The 23725-nt window shown below is 39.3% G+C and overlaps 3 protein-coding genes across 3 annotated transcripts in view; 2 read left to right on the top strand and 1 right to left on the bottom strand.

Annotated features, from left to right (window-relative positions):
- Positions 1 to 2447, top strand: part of LOC139468942 (EF-hand calcium-binding domain-containing protein 6-like) — a 30184-nt gene extending 27737 nt beyond the window's left edge. Inside the window, exons 13-15 of the mRNA XM_071251082.1 lie at positions 331 to 503; positions 1248 to 1419; positions 2041 to 2447. Coding sequence (XP_071107183.1) covers positions 331 to 503; positions 1248 to 1419; positions 2041 to 2292 — 597 coding nt within the window. The 3' untranslated portion in view covers positions 2293 to 2447. The remainder of the gene's footprint in view (positions 1 to 330; positions 504 to 1247; positions 1420 to 2040) is intronic.
- A 3156-nt stretch (positions 2448 to 5603) lies between these two features.
- Positions 5604 to 6771, top strand: LOC139468473 (uncharacterized). Its single transcript, XM_071250443.1, has 2 exons — positions 5604 to 5626; positions 6156 to 6771. The coding sequence occupies exons 1-2, from the start codon at positions 5604 to 5606 to the stop codon at positions 6769 to 6771; spliced, it is 639 nt and encodes a 212-aa protein (XP_071106544.1).
- Positions 6772 to 19154: 12383 nt separating this feature from the next.
- LOC139467537 (uncharacterized) lies at positions 19155 to 21566 on the bottom strand. The gene is made up of 4 exons (XM_071249070.1): positions 21348 to 21566; positions 21128 to 21200; positions 19524 to 19625; positions 19155 to 19354 (listed from the first exon to the last, which is right to left on the bottom strand). Exons 1-4 carry the CDS (start codon positions 21564 to 21566, stop codon positions 19155 to 19157), a joined length of 594 nt encoding a protein of 197 aa, XP_071105171.1.
- Between the last annotated feature and the right edge of the window lie 2159 nt (positions 21567 to 23725).

Here is a 23725-nt window from a genome sequence, read left to right on the forward strand (position 1 = left end):
GTGTCACAAACCCTTAGGACATGTTTACCCTCGCGAACACCTGGGGTTATCAGTGATTTTCAGTGAGTGATCCGTTCATATAATTTTCATCACTCTTTTGTCCTCTACGCCCAGTGGAATATGTTTCGGCAGATAACCGAGACTGTTTATTCTCTGGCGTCGATGGTTTATATGTAACGGTTGAATCTGTAGACCAATACATCATGATTATCTTATGACTAATACCGTTAATCCGGTAGCGAACCCCCCAGACCATGTTAATCTGGTAACTTATCAAAGCAATTAAAATGGTGTAATAATTTCCATATCTCTTTTCACCCCTGCCATTAGGTTGACTACATGTGGGAGGACCTACGACGCGAGTTCGTGAACATGGACCCATATAGCACTGGCTTTGTGACCCGGGAGGAGTTTAGGGACGTTCTGACGGAGCTGTGTGTGCATCTGAGCATGATGGAGCTGGACCAGCTCAGTGAGAGGTTCGACATCAGACAGGACGGCAGGTTAGTTACTGACACCCATGTCAAGTGTACCAGACCCCGAACATTGTGTAGTATGCTACCACCTTCACTGTATACTGTATGCTACAGCTCTCGCTATGTGTTGTATACAGCTCTTGCAATGTGTTGTATGCAGCTCTCGCTATGTGTTGTATGCAGCTCTCGCAATGTGTTGTGTGCAGCTCTCGCTATGTGTTGTATGCAGCTCTCGCAATGTGTTGTGTGCAGCTCTCGCTATGTGCTGTATGCAGCTCTCGCAATGTGTTGTATGTAGCTCTCGCTATGTGTTGTATACAGCTCTCGCAATGTGTTGTGTGCAACTCTCGCAATGTGTTGTATGCAGCTCTCGCAATGTGTTGTATGCAGCTCTCGCTATGTTTTGTATGCAGCTTTTGCAATGTGTTGTAAGCAACTCTCGCAATGTGTTGTATGCAGCTCTCGCAATGTGTTGTATGCAGCTCTCACAATGCGTTGCATGCTACCCCCTTCAATTCAGTGAGCAGCTGAGTGTGGTTGAATATGCTTTTAGCTGTATTCCAGCAATACAACGGCGCGGGACACCAGGAATGGGGTCACACAGTGTACCCATGTGGGGAATCAAAATCGAACCCGGATTTTCGCGAGCGATCGCTTTAACCACCAGGCTACCCTCCCCCTTTCAATTCCGGACACTTTAGAATAATAAATGCACTACTCCCTATACACCCTGTCTCCCTGTTGCTACCAATGTCTCCCTATGTCTTGCAGGGTGTCTTACGTTGAGTTCTTGAAGCCATTTGCCCTGAGGAAGCAGGTCTGGCGTCATGGAAACAACATGTTGTCGCTACTGCAGCACCCCCAGCCCGAGCTCCCGATCGCCGATGTTGTAGAACCCCCTCAACAGGGTCTACACGGTATCACAGCCAAACTCAGACAGAAGGTAGGCCTTTCAGCCGGGGACCAAAGAAATGGTTAAAGGTGTAGACATGTACAGCTATATATTCTTCTTACTATCTTGCGTAGTTTTCTGTAAATAACTCACAATATATGAAGATGCGCAGGACCCTTCCCCTCAAACAAAGGTCTGGGCACAAGCTCATGTCACATATGCATGGTTCATTAGTACAGAACCTTGAGACATCCTAAAAAAAAGGTTGTTCTACCATTTCGGTGACCTGCTAAAGTTCAGTTCTAAAGTTCTTTACTATCAGTGTATGTGCTGATACTGTTCTTCACTGGTGTCACGTCAGATAATGTAAGTTAAATATATCTGTGTATTATCATTATTATGTTCATAAGGTCATTACAATGGACCATAACTTCTTTTCAAAGCACTGAACTATTATATGCTTGAACAAGGAGAAAAGGGGCCCAATAAATCCCTAGCAGCCTGGACATGTCTTGTAAGGATCTGGTGATTGTAACCAGGGTGATTGCATGCCATCGAACCCCGACAGGTTTCATCATTGCTCACAGAACGATTAGCTGGAGGATTGCTGACTGCGGCTAAAAACAACATTCCTTCCCATGTTGTGACGTATTGAACTATTTCTGTTCGCAGCTGGCGGGTGACTGGAAGAATCTACGCCGCGCATTCCGGAAGTTAGACGTGACCGGAAACGGATATTTATCTGTCCCAGAGTTCCGTTCGGTTCTCAAATTGGCGAATGTGCTTCTTGACGAAGACGAGGTTTACCACGTGATGACACAGTTTGATAGAGACATGACAGGCAAAATATCCTACGACAAGTTCATTGATGAAACATTTAGGCCTGAAACACGACGAAGTGCAAGACGACCATCTCAAAGTTAAACAGGAAAGGCATCCAAGTGACACTGAGTGTATGTAACACATGTGGAAGTATTGATCAGTATTAATACTACAGTATTGGATTGCTGTCGACATCTCATCAGTATTGGCTATCATACATGTTGTTTTGTACAGAGCTTCATTATTACTAATCGTGTGTCAACGGGACAGTTACAATCATATTTCAAAGGTAGATCATTATATTGTAAATACTTGTATTTATGAGTCATGATTTCAAATAGAATATATCGTTTAATTATGATTTGTCCCTATTGTACTCTTTATATTTGTTTTGTATTTAGTGTGTCTGGTTTTGCACGGAAAAGAAAAATAAGTCATTTAGCAAAATGTGGTGTCAAGTGTTCTTTTAAAGTGGCTCGGACATACCGGCAGTCTTAGCAAACTTGATTCAAGTCTTTGAAACACTACTTTGCCTTTCCGCTCAGTCACAGTTTATGCGCCGCAATTCGCTGTGCAGACTTTTCTTCCTTTGGGCAAGCCAGAAACCTATGATTGTGGATTCGAATCGACATTCGTCCTGATTATTTTTCTAGGTTTCACAGCACCATACGTGTGCTTGTGGGTTTCACAAAATTGGTAAACGCCTGAGACCTGCATTACTAAGGGCCTTCCTTTCACATTAAGCTGACACCCCCCGATGTAGCTGGAAGACTGTTCAAAGCGGCGTTAGACATAATTCACTTACTCACAGTTTGTGATGTATACTAGTCACACAGTTAAGACACCTACCTAAATATACAGAGGCAATGCCTCGGTCTCACACAAGGCACTAATTACAATGATTAGGCCTTGGCTGAAATGGGAAACGGATCGTGGAACATAGTCCCCGTTTAACTTAGGGGTGTTGAATCTATATCCACGACACCTCTCGCCAAATACATTGATACGAACTATCAACGCAAAAGAATGTATATACTTGAAAACTGAATTTGTCCGCACAATTACAAACGTCATCAAAACGTTACAAGGCCGAAAACAGTCGCACACTTAAGGTCCAAAACACAACTATAATACTCGTATCAAATACACCACCGTCGAATAACCATTTCTTGTTTGTTTCACATTTAAGCTCCATCGAACATGGATGTATATTTTCTTTTGCCCAGCAATTTAGATATGTAAACGTCAGTGCTATTCAGCGTTTGATACATGATAATAATCCCAGAAACGTATTTAAAATGTGTTTGATGTTACCGTTTGCCCAACGTCCCACCTATATTTTAAATAATTCTCCAGCTGTACGATGGTGTTGTTGTAACAGTGTGATTTTATTGTGTTCTTTGTGTTTACATATGCATATTTTGTGATTTATACAGAGAACTCCTCAAAGAAACTGTGATAATTATATTGTTTATATTTTAAGTGTGTAGTTTGTGGTTTGTTAATTGTTAATCATCCTTTGCTCAACTTCATGCCTGACGTCATCATATATATTTTGTAAATCAAGATAAATAAACAATGAAAAATTGATATATGATTTCATTATATATTTTTTTTATTAAATTCTCTATTTAGGTTTCAAAGACTAATATCGGAAGGAAAATATATATAACATTAAACATTGGCTTTCGAGAACTAAAAATTGAGAATATACAACCTCCTCTATACCAAATCACGAAAGAAATTTGAAGACAAGTGAAGCACATCAACTTGATTGAAGCACAGTTACTTCAGGTTCAGGCCATCTACTATCTGCCGTCCAGTAGATGTGTTGTAGACAGAGGACGGAGGGGTAGTATGGTGGCGTGCGCACGTTACGCCCATGGCCCGGGTTCGATTCCCCACATGAGTAGAATGTGTGAACCTATTTCTAATGTCCGCCGCTATGATATTGATGGAGCATTGCTAAAGGCGGCTTAAAGCATACTGTAGTATACAGCATTACACCAATCAAGCACTTGTTGGTATTACCACAAGACACATGAACATAAAAGCGACATAACCCTTACCATAATCATAAGAAATCTCTGGTAAAGACAGGGTCCACTGTACCATTCCGACTATAGTATGAGCTTATGTATATCACCATCAATTAGTGACGATACCAGGTGTTACTAAAAAAGGTGAACGTATCCTGCCCCACGGGTGGCAACCGTCACAAACACATGCAAAGCCAAGTCCACTGTTCACCTGGAAAAACAAGGGAGTACGTGGGACAAGTCAAAATCGCTGTGCAGAGTTGCGTCCCTTGGCCACGCCAGAAACCTATGATTGTGGGTTCGAATTCCGGTTCGCCCCGATTATGTTTCTAGGTTTGTCAGCACCATACCCGTGCTCGTGGGTTTCACCGAAGTGGTAAACGTCTGAGACCTGCATCACTTCGGGCTTTCCTCCCACATAAAGCTGACACGCCATGATATGACTGGAATACTGTTAAAAGCGGAGTTAAACCCAACTCACTCACTCACTGCGAATGGTGGTCATACCCGATAATGACAATCGATTCCACGCCACTTTCAGTCTGAGATGACGTTTACGGACGACATATGTTGACAGCGTCATGATGAATTCAATTTAAATTGAAATTTTATAGAAAAATAAAAGTTCCCCGAAAATCCTTGAAAAAAGATTATGCTGCAGATTGTTGAAAAAAAAATGCCTGCCTAACAAATTACAGTGTTTTCCTTAAATGGTTCAGTAATCTGTATAAGTAGATAGAAAGTAATACCTTCCGGACAAAAGCATTCCTGTGGAGCGTGGAGCACCAACAAAAGCATTCCTGTGGAGCATAGAATTTCCAACAAATTCCTGTGGAGCATGGAATTTCCAACAAGAGCATTCCTGTGGAGCGTGGAATTTCCAACAAAAGCATTCCTGTGGAGCGTGGAATGTCCAACAAAAGCATTCCTGTGGAGCGTGGAATTTCCAACAAAAGCATTCCTGTGAAGCGTGGAATTTCCAACAAAAGCATTCCTGTGAAGCGTGGAATTTCCAACAAAAGCATTCCTGCGGATCGTGGAATTTCCTGTGGAGCAGCATTCCTATGGAGCGTAGAGTAAAGAAACAAACAAAAGCATTCTTGTGGAGCATACCACAGAGGCCAGTCAATACCTTTCACACAATAGAAGTTAACAATAACATTCCAGGATCAACGTTTCAACCACTCATAGAATGTATGGTGCGATGAATACTCAGTAGCCAATGAAACGCTAAAGGAAGTCAAAGTACACCAATGAAATTCAACTTTATGGAAGTTAAGCAGTGTTTAACTGTTGAAGCTTTCATTCGAGCTTAAACAGCCATCTTGTCAACAAGACGAAATCTTCACGCCAGTATACATCTTGAATCTGATCATGGGAACCCGAACAAATGACAAGTATGTATTTTTTTACACCAGAACTTCAGTGTTTAGTCAACATTGTTCTACTGAGATTGTTATTGAAGGAATAGCATTTAACTGTGCTGAGCAGTATTACATGTATTAAAAAGCTTGTATGCTCAGAGATTGGGAAACTGTGCATAAGATTTTAAAGTGTGTTTCTGCTGCCGAACAAAAACGTTTAGGTAGAAGTGAGAGATGTTTTAATCAACGTCAATGGGATGTTGTGAGTTCCAATGTGGTGTATGCAGCATCTTCAGCTAAATTCAAACAGTCTGTTTTTCTGAAGAAACAACTGTTAGACACTTTTCCCAAGATCTTGATAGAAGCGAGTCCATATGATCGTGTGTGGGTTGTGGGTCTATCACTGCATGACCCTAATATTCTTAATCCATCTGAATGGAAAGGCAGTAATAGACTTGGTCAGATCTTAATGATGGTTAGAAATGAAATAATGAACACAGAGCCAAGTGAAAACTGATGGCTTTAAATGTGTTACAGTGATTTAACTTGCTATTTTGAACAGAGGCAAGAAAACTACATTCTACTCGTGGAAGCATTTCATGCGGATGCCACACACTCTAAATGAGCCAATCATAACACGATCGCCTGGGTGGTTTCAAGATAGGGAAGAATGCGAGAAAGATGCAAAGAGAAAATTTAAAGATGAATACAAGGCAACAAAGAGAGTCATTATCAAGAAGATGAAAACCTTACCACACAACGCTGATGAAGTAGATATGGCTACAAAACTGAAACAAGCAGAGGACCTTCTCACGTTGAGTTACTCTTTAGAAGTGAGTAAAACGATCAGCCAGCTCGTGTGTGAAATGTGTATTCCTTGTTTGTTTGATGAAGAAGGTGATCCAATCTTTTTGGGAGAACATTCTTGTCGCATGTCGGAGCAGGAGCAGGTGGATAAATACTTCAACGCGGCACTTGAGGATAAGGACAATGAACTGGTAATAGGAAAATGGATGAAACTTGTGACTGATGATCCACATCTGTGCACAATGCCTGCTTTCCATTTAGTTCCTTACCACTGTAAGGACTATCGTGACAATACATTCAAATCACCTGAATGGGTGAATGGTTTAAAGCAATGCGTTGTAAAAATGTTGAAGTTGCAAAAACGCTTGTAGACTGTTTCCATGTCATATTATTTATCAGTACCAAATGAAATGTGTGTGTGTGTACTTTAGCAATATTCATACTATGAATAAAACATAAATTATGCTTACATCTTTCTTTGTCTTCCTTTGATAGTTATCTAATGGTTGTTCTTTAATAGGCGTCTGTTGTCAGTGCTTCTCTCATTTCAACATGAAGCCACAACAGAGAAAGGTGCTAACAAAGAAACAGGAGAAGATGTTAGAAAGTTACTATTTTAACCCGCTTGAACCGGGAGCTTTTTATGGTCCTGAGAAACTTCATAGCATTCTGAAATTAGCTCGTCAACAAGATCTCAGACTGAGCACTGTGAAACGTTTTCTGAACAAACAGGACGCCTACAGTTTACACAACCACCCAAACAGAGATTCAAAAGGCTGAGAGTTCGAGTGAATTTTATAAATGAAATGTTTGATGTAGATTTGACCGACATGACTCGTTACAGCAAGGAGAATAATGGCGTGAGTTATTTACTGGTGGCTATTGACATACTAAGTAGGTTTGCTTTTGCCCTGCCTTTAACAAATAAGATACCAGAGACAGTACTGAAAGCTTTCAAAGAAATAAATCAGGAACGAAATCCAATGAAAGTGCGTGTGGCTGGTGGTTCAGAGTTTAAAGGAGTATTTAAAGATTTTTTAGAAAAACACAATATCACTCTGACTGTTGCACATAATGAAAATATCAAAAGTAATTATGTGGAACGATTCAACAGAACACTGAAATCACTTATTACGCATTACTTGACCCATAATAACACCAAGTATTATTTAGATGCACTGCCCAAGTTGATGGGCAATTATAACAACACCTTACATTCTTCTTTGCCCAACCTTGCACCAGTTCAAGTCAAGAAGAAGAGTGAACTGAAAGTATTGGAACATTTGTATGTGAAGCCGTTGTTACTTAAAAAAAGCTCCAAACACAACAGGTCAAAAGCATTTGTATTTAAAGTAGGGGATCTTGTTCGCAAAAGGTGGAGAAAAAGGAAAATGTCTTGTGGCAGGTAGAGAAGATTTTAAAGAGAAAACGTGTGAAAGGGAAGACCTACCTGTTAGTGAGGTGGTTGGGCTGGCCGAGTTCCTTCGATTCTTATGTGGAGGAAAGTGAACTGAAAGATATCTGATGGAAAGGTACATATTTCTCATATTCTCTTGTTTCAAGACAGCAATGCTCTGTATCCTTACACCAAAAGCGAGGTCAAGGTGACAAGCATTCCCACCACTCAACTGACACATACCATTGACAATCTGTCGAATCCTATTGCTAATCGTTACATCCTGGGCTTTGTACTCAGCAACAGCTTGAATGGATCTTACACTGGTAACCCCTACAACTTCCAATCTAGTATGGTGAAAAACATCAGCCTGTACATCAATGGTGCCAGTGTCCCCGGACGTCCCATGCAGGCAGATGACGTTGAGTCCTATGTGCAGATGTTCGATGGGATGTGTCTGTGGAAAGAAAATACAGGAAACGGAATCACTCGGAGCGATTTTGCTCGGGAGTGCCCTGTTCGTCTTTGATATTGATAAAGTATGCAGTGAATCCGACTATCTGAATCTGTTGAAATCCGGTAGCACCCGACTAGAAATCGAGTTCAAATCCGCCCTCAACGAAACACTCAGTTGTGTTGTTCTGAGTGAAAGAAATTCCCTCATCGAATTGACAAGACCAGGAACGTGTTTGTGAAGTAAAAAACATGAAAGCCTCTGACCTTGCATGTGCTATTCAAAGCGACTCCATCTTAAAGTACCATGTCTTAGGTGTGTTTGCCAAAGATACTTTACCTGTGCTAAATAGAGTCATGCTTGCACGTGGAGTGGGTCTCATTGTAAATACTGAACCATCTGGAAGACCGGGTCGTCACTGGGTGGCTATGTACTTCAAAGGAAATACAGGGGAACTGTTTGACAGTCTGTGTGAGCCAGTGAATTCCGTTTTTGACTTGTACTTAAAAACCTATGTCAATCAATACCAGCACAACAGAAGACAGTTACAGTCCTCATCATCCAACCTTTGTGGTCATTATTGTTTATATTATTTGTTGTATAAATGCAAAACAGAACTTACCCTTCAAACCCTTGTGCAGATATTTGATGTGCAAGTCCGTTTTAACAATGATGAGCATGTGTCAAAGTGTATCTGTAATTATTTTAGATATTGTTTGTTATCTTGTCATACCTGTGTCATGTAACCTACTCAGTACTTGTGTAACCCATTAAAAAAATAAAATAAAAAAATTAGTGTAGTCATTCGAGTTTGTTCTATAAATATAAGTAACTCAGCTGTATTGTCACAGTTGAATTATTGTGCTCAGAGTGAGATCATGGAACGTAAGTGTCTCTTACCAATACAAACACCTACCACCATATCTGTGATTGGTGGATCTTCCTCAGGGAAAACAGTTTGGGTGAAAAGGTTGTTAGAGCAGGCTAATCTGATGTTTGACAAACCTCCCAACCTTATTGTGTATTGCTATGCTGTATGGCAAGACATCTACAGTGACATGCAGCAAAACATTTCTAACATTCTTTTTATGGATTCCCTTCCAACTGAGAATGATTTGAAAATGTGATCTGAGCAATCTGAAAAGAACATGGTGTTGGTCATGGATGACATGATAATGGATATATGTAAAAGTCCACTGATGTTAAATCTCTACACTGCATTGTCTCATCATTGGGGAATCAGTGTTATAAATATTCAACAGTCTGCTTATCCTAAGGGCGATTGTAACCGAATTATTTCCTTGAATACACACTTCTTCATTTTGCTATCTAACCCTCGTTCTGCACATGAATATAAAATCTTGGCATCTCAAATATTTCCAGGACAAGCCAAATATTTTACTGAATCATTTTGTGAAGCAGTGGAGGGAAAGAAATTTCAATATTTAATGATTGACGTATCACCCTATTCCGATCCTCAGTATGGGCGTCTGCACAGTGGTGTCTTTCCAGATGAAGTATGTATTGTGTACCAACCCAAATAAAAGCTACTGCCGAAAGTTATACCCACCAGCTGCCTGTCTTACCAATGAACAGATCAGTTGCTTACTGAGGTCATCATGGATGTTTGCGGACGATTTGAAGATATTGCTAACGATTATTCAGTGATTTCAACCAATGCTGAAGTTTATGGGCATAGCTTTTGTGAGAGATTAAAGTCCTTCGCCAGTTGGCCCGTGCAAATGAAACAGTCTCTGAAGACTATGGCACAAGCAGGATTCATTTACACGGGTCAATCAGATAAAGTCTACTGTTTCATGTGTCAATTGCATGTACATAAATGGATGCCAGAAGATGAACCACTAACTGAACATTTCAGGTTATCACCTCAGTGAAGTTACATAAACATGATACCTTCTAATACTGAATGAGAGACATCGGCTATGGTGTATGAGGAATATTAGGGTCTAAGCATACATATATAAAAGTCACAATAACCTAGTTGGATCATTTCACATCGTGATCTCTTAACGTCAATATGGGTGATTTACTGGAAAAACATCTGTCTTTTCTTCAGACACTACTGCAGGCTAATGTGAAGCAGAGAAAAGCTTTACTTCAATATGTGTCATGTGAACAAATGCATGCTATTAATAGCATGATGTTAAACATTTTGAAGGGAATATTCCGCTCTCACTGATGGATAAAACTCGCTTGCACCGTCATAGGTTTCACATTAGAACATTGGCTGCCAAAGAAGGTTTTCCCAATCGGATTAAAAAGGAGGTGTTGATAAGTCATCATTCGATCTTGCCTATTTGCATTGCTGCACTGTTAGATTACCTACGTCATGAGCAGACCTATGGTTCTGCTGAACAGGAACACATACCAACGTCTGATAGACAACCAGGAAAAGGAGAAGACAGCGACACAAGAACAACGGATAATGACAGTGACTCCAGATCGGGAGACGAGTCCTCTGAGACTGAATGAGACCCCTGAAGAAATCACCCATGATGAAGCACAGATTAAAGTGAATACGAACTTGATTCTGGATCTACTTCTTAAGGATGTGTCATTAACTAAAACGATTGGCAAACTCACCAAACTATGGTACTTTATCAGGGATCAGATCAGAAATGCTCACTTCAGACTGAATGATCAGTTAGAAATTGTGTTAGATAATGAGAATGTGTGGATCAGAACTAACGTTATTGACCTCATTCGTTTTACTGTGATGGGGCTGTTCCTACAGGCTACCGTGACTTTCTCAAACTTTTAAAAATGCTCCATGTACCAAAGCGGCTTTTGTATATGCCAGATGCAAAGAAAAAGAACGACAAAAGAAAGAAGGCAAAATCATCTTTATATCTAAAACAACAAGCACAACACAGTGTACCCGGTGCTAACACGACTGCAAAATTAAGAAAACTAGAGTCTTTCTAACTGTACATGCACATTGAATTCATGACATGTATTCTATGTAACTTTCTGATTGTAAAGCAATAAAATAATGCTAACTCATGCGTCTTTAGTTATTACTATCTTCCATGTTCATGAGGACTCTGAGCTGCATCTCAAGTCTTTCTTTTCTGTCATTGCAGAAGAAATGTCTATGCATATAATCAGAGTCATTGTAACGCACAGTGTGCTGGTCCTGAAACTCTAGCCCAAGGCTTACCCTCTGTTGCTTTTCAAGATGGTATGAAGGGGCAGCTCAGTCACTGCACGATCAAAGTATTGAGTAATACACTCGTCACTGTTCATCATGAGACACTGGTGATGTACTTGCGATGGATGATTAACTTCCCATCCATAAGAATTATCACAACATAACTTCCGAACAAGTCTCTGGAGTTCATTGAGATAGTGAGTCTCCAAGAAGCCTACGAAAAGTCGTTTGTTTCGACGCAGCTGTAAGCGATTGGTTATTTGTCTCCTGTTGATGTGAATTTCACGCACAGTTACTGAATAGTTGGGTGTTTGATGATTCTCGACTTGTTGGAACATTCTTCTTGCACGCTGTAAACCTGCCTGCATGGCATCCTCATGGCTTCTTCGGAAGCTTCTGCCTTCATAATACACTATGTCATTGCTGCCGTTTCGTCTTAACTGGTAAATGAATCCGGTGGTACTCATGTTGCTGTAATCATAAAGATCATTAAATGAGCGAAACACTTTAAGTGTGATGATAACAGCAATTATTACTATTGATATTAGAATTATTATTGTTAAATTAAAATGGATAACATTCAGCAAAAAAAAAAAAAAGGAGGAGGGTACCTGTATCAATCACCCATCTCTGAAATGTGGAACTTGAACATCATTACCACATACACTTAGACTGGTGAATACCCATAGGGTAAACTATATATACCATCCTCTAGTACATAACGTTTATCATCTAAGGGGGATAATGCTATTTTGCTCAATGACTCAGTGTATAAAGTGTTATTGTGAGAGTGAATGAGTGAATAGGAACAATAAAAAGGTTTCCTCTCCAGGAGACTGTCTTTGGATTTCTTATGGGTCAGTTGCTTGGCAATGACAGATTCCTTTATTCCTTTAGCTGTCTTTTGGTTTGATACAGTGTTCACATCTGACTGTATCAAAAAGGAATACATTTTGCTTTTCAACTCTACAAACCCTAAAATGATCTTTCCTGCAGCTTCATCCTTCATCTTTCCTGTGACTTTTTTGTTTTCATTCGAATACAATCCTTTAGGATCGTTCTGATAATAATTGGAAGTATCAAACAAATGCAAATTTTGCTTCATAAATATGTAGGGATCAAGCAAAGTCTCGTGTGGAGGGGCATGAATGTGCAAAAAGAGACTGTCTGTGTCTGTCATGAGTAAGTCCAATCGTTCTGGTCCATATTGCCGTTGCATGACGTCATAATAGAAAGAAAGGATTTGAAATTTGGCTAAATCCAAAATACTGAAACCAACAGCGATAGGTTGATCTAAAAGGACAGACACTTGCTCCATTTCCACGGACACAACATCTTCTGAAAACACTTTCACCTGCTTGAAATTGGTTTTAGCTACATAACTGCGTAATTGCTGTCTTTGGGTCACTAAGTGCACGGATTTACGCTTGCGTTTATTCATACAGAACCTGCCAAACACACAATTATTCATAAGTTTATATCGGTCCTTGTCACAGGCATCAGTTGAGTGTTTGTGTCTCTCCAAATTTAACTGAACATAGAGTTTCAACCAGGGACCTTGCTTGAACTTTAACACCCTATGAATGTGTTGAAGGAGTAGCCCATGTCTCAAATACAGTTGCAAAGTTTTGAAATGAACCACATAGTTCAAGCGATCTTTTAAAGTAGCAAACAATTTCTTGCCTGAGGGTTTTTGACACTGGGAGGTATAGAACTGGCTGAGTAACACTTTGTGATAAGGTGAAAAGTCCTCAAAGGGAATGTTGTCATGGGTAGGAGCCATGGGGAAAGCAGCATGAAGTTTGTGTAAATGTTTAGGATAGTGCAAGTCCACTTCCAAAATGTAGCCCGTATCCCCTTGGGTATCTATCGTAACCCAATCAATAGTTTTATAATCTTGTGCTGACATGAACTGATAGTTGCCAATAGGCAGGGGTTCAAGCATAACTCCAGAATAAAGACTGTTAAAGTCCATATACAGAAGCACCGATGCTTCTTTTTCTGGGTTATAATTAGACATGTATTCATTGTTGCTTTTGGCAAACTTCTTACCGATGACGGACACGCCACCCCGAATGGAATTTTCCACAAAATTGTAACTATCTACATCAGTGAAGAGATCAAGCTTGACCCTGGTGACTTTCAGTGCTGCATCAATACAAAACCCAGGCATGGAATAGTAATGACAGATGTCAAGTCCATAATCTACTAAACATCCAGTTCTGAATGTTTTGACAATATCAGCCAACAACAGTGTGTCTACAACCACATACAACTGTGTAAAGTCAGACATTGTGTTGCATGCGAATGTATGCCACAATTCATGGGCAAAGGCATAGTCTTCATCAGTAATGCCTTCATCACTCAAGGAACTGTAGAAGGATTCTTTAGGTGGCAACTGTGTGTCATTTAATTTTTCCCATGAATCCATGTACTCATAAGGAAAAGGAAGCTTTCGAGTCATTATACCAACATGCTGCAGGAACTGCTCTTTCAAGAAAACAAATGTGTCTAATCCTTTATTCATCTGATTCTTAGTCAGAGCATCTAAAGAGCTTTGCAAAAATTTGCAAGAATCTATGAAGACCAGATCATTGTCCACAGTAAAAGACAGAAACTGTTCAGAATTATGGGGTATGATCTGAATACTTCTCTCGCCAAATTCACGCGCTGCTTCAAGAATAAGATATGTGTCATAACGTTCTGAATTGTGCAACATCAGATACACTTTCTTTTGCAACTGGAAATTTAGGTTACACTTGTTGTGTAATACTTGTCTAAAAGCACCGCTGAGATGGTCATTATCTAACACCCTGTCTTTCCCTAACTCTTTTCCACATAATCCACACTGAGTTGTGTTTGCTATGGTTGCCCTATCCTGATGAGATAATTGCATGGGAACAACATTGGCAAAGATCACCTTAATTTTATCATTTTCTCTTAAAATGTCTTGAATAAAGTGTTCTGCTGCATCTGAACCTACATTTACAGATTTCGAATACCACTGCTCCGAACAAATAACTTTGTAAGCATAGGCACAAGGAACATGTCTGTTCAAACGCGAAGCATGATTTTCGACTGGCAACAGCAAACTTTCAAAATCGGCCACAATAAGAAATTTAGCTCTTTCTGTTTTAGCTTCAGATCACAATCCAAACTGATAGACTGCTTTCTCGGGTTTAGGCATATTGACACGTTGGGCCTTAACAAAACAATACCCCTTGTGCTTATTCAACCTTTCTTGTGAGCTGTATGTCCACAAACATTTTCTGCAAATATGAAACTGGTTACTACGTTTTTTCTCAGGGTTTTTGACAAAAAAATTCAACTTAGTGACCAAACAAAAATGGGTGTCTGCTTTCGTTTCTACATCCATAAGTTCATGACCCTCTAAGCCTAAGAATCCTTCGAAATCTTCGGGCTCGTTCTCTTGTGAAAGCATCAACATATCAATTTGACTGTCTGGTTCTATGTTGGATACGTTGCTTATGTAAAGTGGATAGAGAGTTTTATCTTCGAAGCCATACACATTGATACTAAATTGATTGACTTGTTCAAACCGTGGGATTTGTTTGAGTGTCATCGGAAAAGTAAACCCATCCAAATTCAATCTGTTCACAAAAGGTTGATAATGCTTCACCCGTGTTGGATGATGCAGAGTGGGAAACAGTTTGGCTAAAATGCTATAGACAAATCACATCTCATCATTGTTTTCTACATTCACAACGCTTTTAGTTTTGTATGCAGTTTCTTTGGGAAGAGGGATGTATGTACCGCCTTTAAAAGGCTTAAATTTAACGATGATCACTTTCATCATTGCAATGTCTACCACGTTTAAATTAGAATGCTCACCCTGATAATTATCTAGTGAACGCAATATCTTGTGCATGGCTTCAAGGTATTGATCAGTCAAATTGGTTCCTTGTGTAGCTATGACCATTGTGCTTCGAAAGTAGGTCTCATGAATATTAGCTGTTTCATGTTCAGTAGGTTTAACCATTCTGATGTGAAGGCACAATCCCCATTTCACTGACTGTTTCTCTCTGAGTTCTGCCTTGATCACATCAATAATGACAGATTGTTGATTCGCCATAAACGGTAAAGCATCTGTAGCACCCTGCCCTTTAAACTCATACTCTCTCACATCTCCTCCTAAAGATTCGCTGGTACATGGGCGAGTATGATCAGAAGTGTCACCAACAGGTTCAGGATTGGAAGGAGTACCCGGTGGGGAGGGAATGGGAGGCATAGAAGGGTTGGATGGTTGTACAGATACTGTAGCCGTTTTTTCCTACTATCTTGCCTTTGCTACCATCCCACATATCATGTCCTGTTCTATTCTTATGCAGTCGCAATGCTTTTGAAGTTGGAAACATTGTCAGACAAGACTGACAGGATACATCATTTTGTGAAATCTCGTTTATGAAGTAAGGATTGGGATAAGAAGGAGAAACATCAGGGGATGGGATGGGCGGTGGTGGGGGGTAGGGGGAAGGAATGGGAGGTGGCGATGAGGTGGAAGGAGGTATGGATTCTGTAGCCATATTTTTCCTACTTAGCTTGCTTTTGCTGCAGCTCCCCTTATCATGTCCTGTTCCAGTCTCAGGCAACTGCAATGCTTTTGAATTTGGGAAAACTCCATGACAAATCTGACAAGAAAAATCATATTGTGAAGTCATTTTTAGGCAATGTGGTAAGTGTGATTGAAAAGCAAGTTCATGGGTAAAGTGTTGAAAGCACAGTGAACATTGGCAAACCAAAGGATTGACTACTTTTTGACAGCTTTTCACATGACGTTTTAAACTATCTTTTCTGGAAAAATATTTTCGACAATACTGACATGAAAATTGCCCCCCAACTTTCCCACATATTTGTTGATGCCTTGTTAAATTTCTTTTATAACCAAAACAAGTGTGACAATTTTCAGAGTAGGAGTCTCTACTCGTGGTGTACATAGACATAATAGGTATTCACCAACTAATTGTGTATGTGTTGGTAGTTATATGAAAACAAACAAAACGAACATCAACTCAGCATTAGACTAAAATGGTTACTAACAGTTTTAAGTATTATGTCGTGATATTAAGTTTTAAATAATACGTCAAGTGTATAAGTTTTAAATAATCTAACAAATGTATAAGTGTAAGTATGCAGTAAAAGTGGAGTACTTGCTCTTTTGCTGGAGATTCCTATCCTAAGGATGCACGTTAATGGTTAACGTTTCCTGTACACTTTTGGTTGATGTTGCCTTGTTCTCAGACGGAAATGGTGAAAAATATAAAGTCGACGGACTTCTTATTCCAAAACTATACATTTTGGAGCTCTATAGAAATATAAGTTCAAACTTAAGTGAAAACAGCTGCACACAATGAACATGGGTGGTTTGGCTGCTATTCAAAACAGTTTCAGATTGCTTCAAGACAGGTGTATCAAGCGGGTGTATAATAGGGTAGTACTAAGAACTGCTGAATCACCTTGACCGAGTACACAAGCTATACAATTTTTTTGTTGTTGAGAAAATGTTTACCATGGGATGGTACTGAAAACGTGACACTTTAAAAGCACAGGTGTTCCTTTATGAAAGACTACATAAAATGGATACACTTAATGAAAGAGCCGTATAGAGAGTGTGTTACTAAAAACTCGATATTGAATAAAAATGAGAGAGTAACAAGTGGTGGCTTTGTGGATTCGTTCTTTTTAAGTCTATAGGGCTGCTGTCTGGTCAAACAGGGGAGTATCTAGGAAACGTACTAATTAAAAATTGTATACCATCACTCACAAGCAAAGTAAAGTGAGTCAGAAGTAAATGTATACTCCATTTGTATGCGGGGTGTAACAGTTGATACCATTTGAAAAGAACAAGGCAACATAATGAAGTAGTTTTTCCCGTGAGAAAGTGACAACATGCTGAATCACCTTACTTGCAGTGTGAGTATAAATATAACGTGTTAGTGGTTCATTTCGGGAGAAGACACTTTTCTCAAAAATGTCTGACAATCACAACCACACTACGTTTGAGTGGGCTGCTGGCCATTGGTTGTCCATCAACTTGTTCCGCGGTGATGCTTGGGTGCATCTTTCAAACTACAACAGCAAAAAGGAAAGGAAAACCATTTCCTTGAAAAGCAGTGTATTTAGAAAACTGATTGAAGATCGCGAACAAATTCTATCTGCTTTGGAGGACTATGAGATGGCATGCGAAGTCCCAGTCATCCTCTTATCCTGCTGCTGCTGTTGCTGCAGGCGGTTCGATGGCTGCTCGAACGATGTTTTCCGAAACAAAGGCGCCTACCGGAAATATGCCTATTGGAACGATGCCTGCTGGTAAAACGCTGACAACAGGAAGAACCAATCCGGTAACTAACCAACTGAAGCGGACTTATACTGATGGTAAGTTAGTTTGATATAATACAATATAGTGTACATGGTGTGCTTAAATGTTTTGGTTACAACAGTTTAACATTCAAAACAAAGCATGTGCAGTAGTTTATAATGACTTCAGCACTGTATTTGCATTTTCATGGTCATAAACTTTTGTTCAGTAGTGTATTTCATAATGGTGACTAACTTGCGAGCAGTAGTGTACAGCCATTGCTTATATTTCGCGGTTACTACACTTTCTCATTCGGAACAAAGCATGTGCAGTAGTTTATAATGACTTTAGCACTGTATTTGCATTTTCACGGACATAAACTTTCGTAAAGTAGTGTATTTTACAACAGTGACTAACTTGCGAGCAGTAGTGTACAACCATTTGGGAATCAGTTTTGGTACTGCACACTCTGCTATGATATTATTACATCTGCTTTAAGTGCTTTGGGTTATTATTAGTATTATTATTAATAATAATAATAATAATTCACCCTTCCTTTTCAGACATCGAGGGGTACAATGCTCGGTGAGACGAGAAAGGAAAAGACTGCTTCAGCGTAGATTGCATCGCGGATATTATTGTCACATACGCATGCATCTCACTGTGTTTTCTAAAATAAAGCATATTTTAAATCAGAATGAGTGTATGTTTTATGTTTCAATTCGTAGTTATTCGTTCTCTCTCGCTGGTCTAACAATGTGATATGAGCCACTAGTGTGATACGAGTTACCTCCCTTGGATCACGCGAGCAGGCTGCTCGCTTCACCCGTCTTTCGGTGTATGTATTCATACCAACCAGCGTTCATTGTTTCCTCACTGTCAATAGTGTATTACCTCCCTTACACCGGTAAGCCGTTCGTCTACAGGTATCTGTTATAGCCGAACGGTTTGACCGTTGTTTTTCCAGCTAAGTTTACTACATGATGATATATAAGAAGAAATTATTAGTTGCGAGTAATATATAGTGAAAATTTATTTACAAGGGTTATGAATTTTCGATCAAGTAATGTTTTTAAGCTGAATTATTGTGTGAATGTTAATTACCTATGAGATCAAACACACACACACACACACACACACACACACACACAGCTCTGTCGGGGTTTACCAGAGACAACCGCGAAGGCTAATGACTTGTTTCCAACTGGTTTCGAGGTTAATACACCACAATCAACTCTGGCGGGTTTATCAGAAAACGCTCGCGAAAGCTGATGTGTGCTTGTCTCAGGTTTCACTGCAAGACTACAACGTTACTAGATAAAACAAGACATAAAAACACATATTTTTATTACGTAATCTTTTAGTTTTATACAGTGTTACGCGAGGATTAATGCGATTTTTACACAGTAACTTCCTCTAAGGGTCTTTGTCGCAGTAGGTGTGGGGGGGTGGGGGGGTGGGGGGGTCGTCCATGTTTTCCTCCTCGTGACGGCGGCGATGGCTGCGGCGGGCATTTCGTCTCCTGCGGTGATACCACCGCAAAGCGAGACCCGATGGAATGCCCAACGCTGCCAGGACAGCCATGATGAGGAGTGTCGTCACCTCCGACTTCATCTCTGAAAAAGTAATAATTTAATATTAACTCCGAATATTTAGTAGAGCGTCGTCACCTTCGATGTCATCACTATATAAAAGTGTTAAATTAATATTAACTCCAACTCCAAGTATTACATTTATAACTTCAAATTAACCACAGACACAGGACCAAATTATAATAATACTTACCACAAACACGACACCCCTCATCATGAGCGGTATCACCATCACTGTTGTAGTCATCATCATTGTTAGCGGGTTTGTAGGGATGGGAGGGGTGGTAGGGTATTGCTGTTGAGTAAATGGAGTGAAGAATAGGTAAAAAAGAAAATGGGAAGTGGAAGAATAAAATTTTAACATTTATTAACTATAGATGGAAATGTAAACAACTCTATCTCATCTTCTATATCTGAAGAAGGTGTTATATACCTTGTAAGATTACCTTTCCTTTTTCGATAAACCAAATAAAAAACCATTAATAGAAAGAATATGATAATAATAATAATATAGTTATACCTACGATAGTAGAATCAGATAACCGGGTGCTTCGGATAGCAGCGGTGGAAGTTTGTGTAGAGATATTAGCAACAGAACCAGTAATAATCAGAGTAGATGATTTAACAGAAGAAACGGCAGAAGTCGTGGAGGTAGTAATAGCAACAGGGTTAGTAGCAACAGGGTTAATAGCAACAGGATTAGTAGTTGTGGTAGTTGGAGCAGTAGATGGAGTAGTAGCTGTAGTAGACGTAGCTGCAGTAGTAGTAGCAACAGGGTTAGTGGCAACAGGGTTAGTAGCAACAGGATTAGTAGTTGTGGTAGTTGGAGCAGTAGATGGAGTAGTAGCTGTAGTAGACGTAGCTGCAGTAGTAGTAGCAACAGGGTTAGTGGCAACAGGGTTAGTAGCAACAGGGTTAGTAGTTGTGGTAGTTGGAGCAGTAGATGGAGTAGTAGCTGTAGTAGACGTAGCTGCAGTAGTAGTAGCAACAGGGTTAGTGGCAACAGGGTTAGTAACAACAGGATTAGTAGTTGTGGTAGTTGGAGCAGTAGATGGAGTAGTAGCTGTAGTAGACGTAGCTGCAGTAGTAGTAGCAACAGGGTTAGTGGCAACAGGGTTAGTAACAACAGGATTAGTAGTTGTGGTAGTTGGAGCAGTAGATGGAGTAGTAGCTGTAGTAGACGTAGCTGCAGTAGTAGTAGCAACAGGGTTAGTGGCAACAGGGTTAGTAGCAACAGGATTAGTAGTTGTGGTAGTTGGAGCAGTAGATGGAGTAGTAGCTGTAGTAGACGTAGCTGCAGTAGTAGTAGCAACAGGGTTAGTGGCAACAGGGTTAGTAACAACAGGATTAGTAGTTGTGGTAGTTGGAGCAGTAGCTGTAGTAGACGTAGCTGCAGTAGTAGTAGTGGTAGTAGTAGTAGTAGTAGTAGTAGCTGCAGTAGAAGTGGAAGTATTGGCCGTAGCAGGAAACACTGAGAGGCTATTAATTGTAACAGTGGAGGAAGTAGGAGGGAGAGTAGTAGTGGTAGTAGTAGTAGTAGTAGTAGTAGTAGTAGTAGTAGTAGTAGTAGTGGTGGTGGTGGAAGTAGTAGTGGTAGTAGAGAGAGTTAAAGAAATAGCAGTTGTAGATAGCTCTGAAACCTAATAATAATAATAATAATAATAATAATAATAATAATAATAAAAAGTTTGTGCAATACAAGATTTCAAAATAAAAGGTTCAACAGAAAATAAAAGTTTGTGCAATATCTAATTACGAAAATATCAGTCAATCAGACTAAATATCTGAAATACTTACCACTACACCACTTGCCATTCACCAGCACCTGAACGCCAACAACACGGCTGCAGTCGATGTCTCCTATAATAGCCTGTGAATAGAATAGAATAGTCTGTGAACAGAACAGAACAAAACAGGGCAGGGCAGGGCAGGGCAGGGCAGGGCAGGGCTGGGCAGGGCAGGGCAGGGCAGGGCAGGGCAGGGCAGGACAGGACAGGACAGAAATAGAATAGAATACCTGCAGTTGTGGGAACAAATCACCGTTGAGTAGCAGTAGTGATGGTGAACCGTGAATTCTAATGACAGAAATGCGTTGATAGATTTGTCCGGTCAAAAGAGAAATTGTCTTATGTTGTTCGGTAGAGTAACATGATAATGTTGACCCTCCGCTCCATGAGCATGGTAAAGCATCTCCATATGGAATACTGACAACGTAGAGCAAAACTATTATCAACATTTTTTTATTATTTTTTTTTTCACAATAGTATAAATTAGCGATTTCAACGGTTTTTATATACAATTATTATCGCACTCTGATTGGATATTCAATAACAGCCAAACATTGGCGATACATTAACACATGTGCAAAATGTGATCATGTTGATAGGATAAAACAATACCACCATGCCACAACCCACCCGAAATTGACAGATCATTGTTATACGTGCAAAATGACACGTAGTGGAGATGAATGCCGCTCACATGAGCGACATTAAAGGAAAGCCGATAATGGAATGAAATTAAAGCTTTGTTTCTAGTTACAACGAATAACCTTCTTTCTAGCTACAAAGAATAACCAACGAAAATAAGAGATACTCACGTTGATAAGCGCAACGACAATTCCAGACAACTTTGAAGGTTTTTCAAATCGCTCTTTTGAAGATGAATAAACACTTCACCGTGGAATTAAAGTGCCTCTGTAAAATCCGAGCAAAAATAAATTTGACAGAAACTGCTGATATTGTATTCTATCTGTGGATTTTTTTAGTATTAAAAGCAAATTTCGCGATGAAATTAAATTTAAAATTTTTTTTAGAATGATGAAGTTGTCTAATGCCAAAATTATAATCTGCGCGAGTGAAATTTCTCAGGACAAACGAAACGAACATTTTTCACAGGCAGAGTGAAAAAAAAGTTCGCACGCTGCTAGATTTATAGAATGTGACGTCTGAATGTAATATTGTAGTTGAAAGGTCATCCATTGTGTATATGAATGTGTACGACTATGAAAACATTGTGTAGAGTGTTCGAGATGTAAATGTTTCAGTGAATATAGGGTATAGACAATATTTCCTTGCGACTGCTGTAAAACATGTATTATCAGTTGGTCTTTTCCTCACCCCAACCGCCTATTCTGTCCTGACCAACATATATAAACATTTTAAATCTTATAAATTCATTGCATACCGTAAACATGTAATAAAGTTGTGAATGGGTGATAGATTTACGTTCGTTACACAATGTGCTATTAATACTGATTGCAATGCATATAGTTAAAAATAAATAATAAAATAAAAACTTACCTTTTCAGAATTTGTTTTGAAACACTCGTTCTTGGAAAAAATGCTCCAATAGATTTAAAGATGAAATTATATCCCGAATTTCACCTACTGACAGCTGCACTTGACCATTTGACTGATTTACAGTTAACACTTCAGTCTGCCGGTTTAAAGTAAAATGTATTGAACAAATATCATTAGTTAACAAAACGTTATGAACGTGAAAACTATTTCTATGAATTTAAATTTCCGTTATAAAATTCGATGTTATATGTCCAATCAGATTTAAAAGAGATTTCGAACGGCATGACAAGACAGCTGAATACTAAAAAAAAAATCGCATACGATATATATATATATGAATCTGTAAAACATTTGTGTGGTTTTCTAACACAACGAACACCGGTGCTATTCAAAGTGCGTGACAAATTAATCGTATTTGAACGTATTCTGCTTGGGGATATCTTGACATTGTATCAGTTGTCAGATTTCGATGGATAAGATAAATAATAGCAGTCTACCGACGCCGTTAGTAAATACTAACACATAAAGAATGGACTCTGTTTACTAATTGTTATTTGCTTTTCCCACACGTGTTAAAACATATGTTTGCAGCTTGAAAATGAATAAAATTTACTTTTCCCACACAGGACAAAAAAAAAGTATGATACAGAAGTATAAAGCGTAGTCGTTATAAAAGAGCGGAGGAATAGTTAAGCTATACATTTAGTGCAGCAAGGGGTACTTCGAAAAACAGAAATTAGATTTTTTTCAAAATGACGTCTAAAGAGGTTTGTTTAAGGTCACTTGGAATACAAAGTGAAACCGCTGAACCAAACAATCGATCAGTGCTTTTAGTGGAAAAACAAATTCGTTGTTTGGAAGCTCAGACGTTAATTGTAGATTATTATAAAAGAAAAGAAAAACTTCGAAATAAGGCGAGAAGAGTGGCAAGAAGAAAACATACCTTCTGCAGAAAATATAAACGTTATTCAAAAACAAAGAACAAGAAAGTGGTTGTGAGAAAATTCAATAGAACACTGTTATGTGTTTTACGTACCAAGGATTCACTTAGTGAACTGTTTTCGTGTACAGTAAAACACGAGGATATTACGAA

This window comes from Haliotis cracherodii, unplaced genomic scaffold (assembly GCF_022045235.1).
Source record: "Haliotis cracherodii isolate W230 unplaced genomic scaffold, xgHalCrac1.p SCAF_2, whole genome shotgun sequence".
In the NCBI taxonomy this organism is placed as follows: Eukaryota; Metazoa; Mollusca; class Gastropoda; order Lepetellida; family Haliotidae; genus Haliotis; species Haliotis cracherodii.

What these genes read in the sequence shown, in the direction of transcription:
- LOC139468473 (XM_071250443.1), top strand. Translation starts at nt 5,604, where the DNA reads ATGGGAACCCGAACAAATGACAA. An exon ending in GGAACCCGAACAAATGACAA is followed by an intron (nt 5,627 to 6,155) that starts GTATGTATTTTT and finishes TATTTTGAACAG; the next exon opens with AGGCAAGAAAACTACATTCT.
- LOC139467537 (XM_071249070.1), bottom strand. Translation starts at nt 21,566, where the DNA reads ATGTTGATAATAGTTTTGCTCTACGTTGTCAGTATTCCATATGGAGAT. An exon ending in ATTTGTTCCCACAACTGCAG is followed by an intron (nt 21,201 to 21,347) that starts GTATTCTATTCT and finishes TTCTATTCACAG; the next exon opens with GCTATTATAGGAGACATCGA. An exon ending in TGAGGGGTGTCGTGTTTGTG is followed by an intron (nt 19,355 to 19,523) that starts GTAAGTATTATT and finishes TTACTTTTTCAG; the next exon opens with AGATGAAGTCGGAGGTGACG.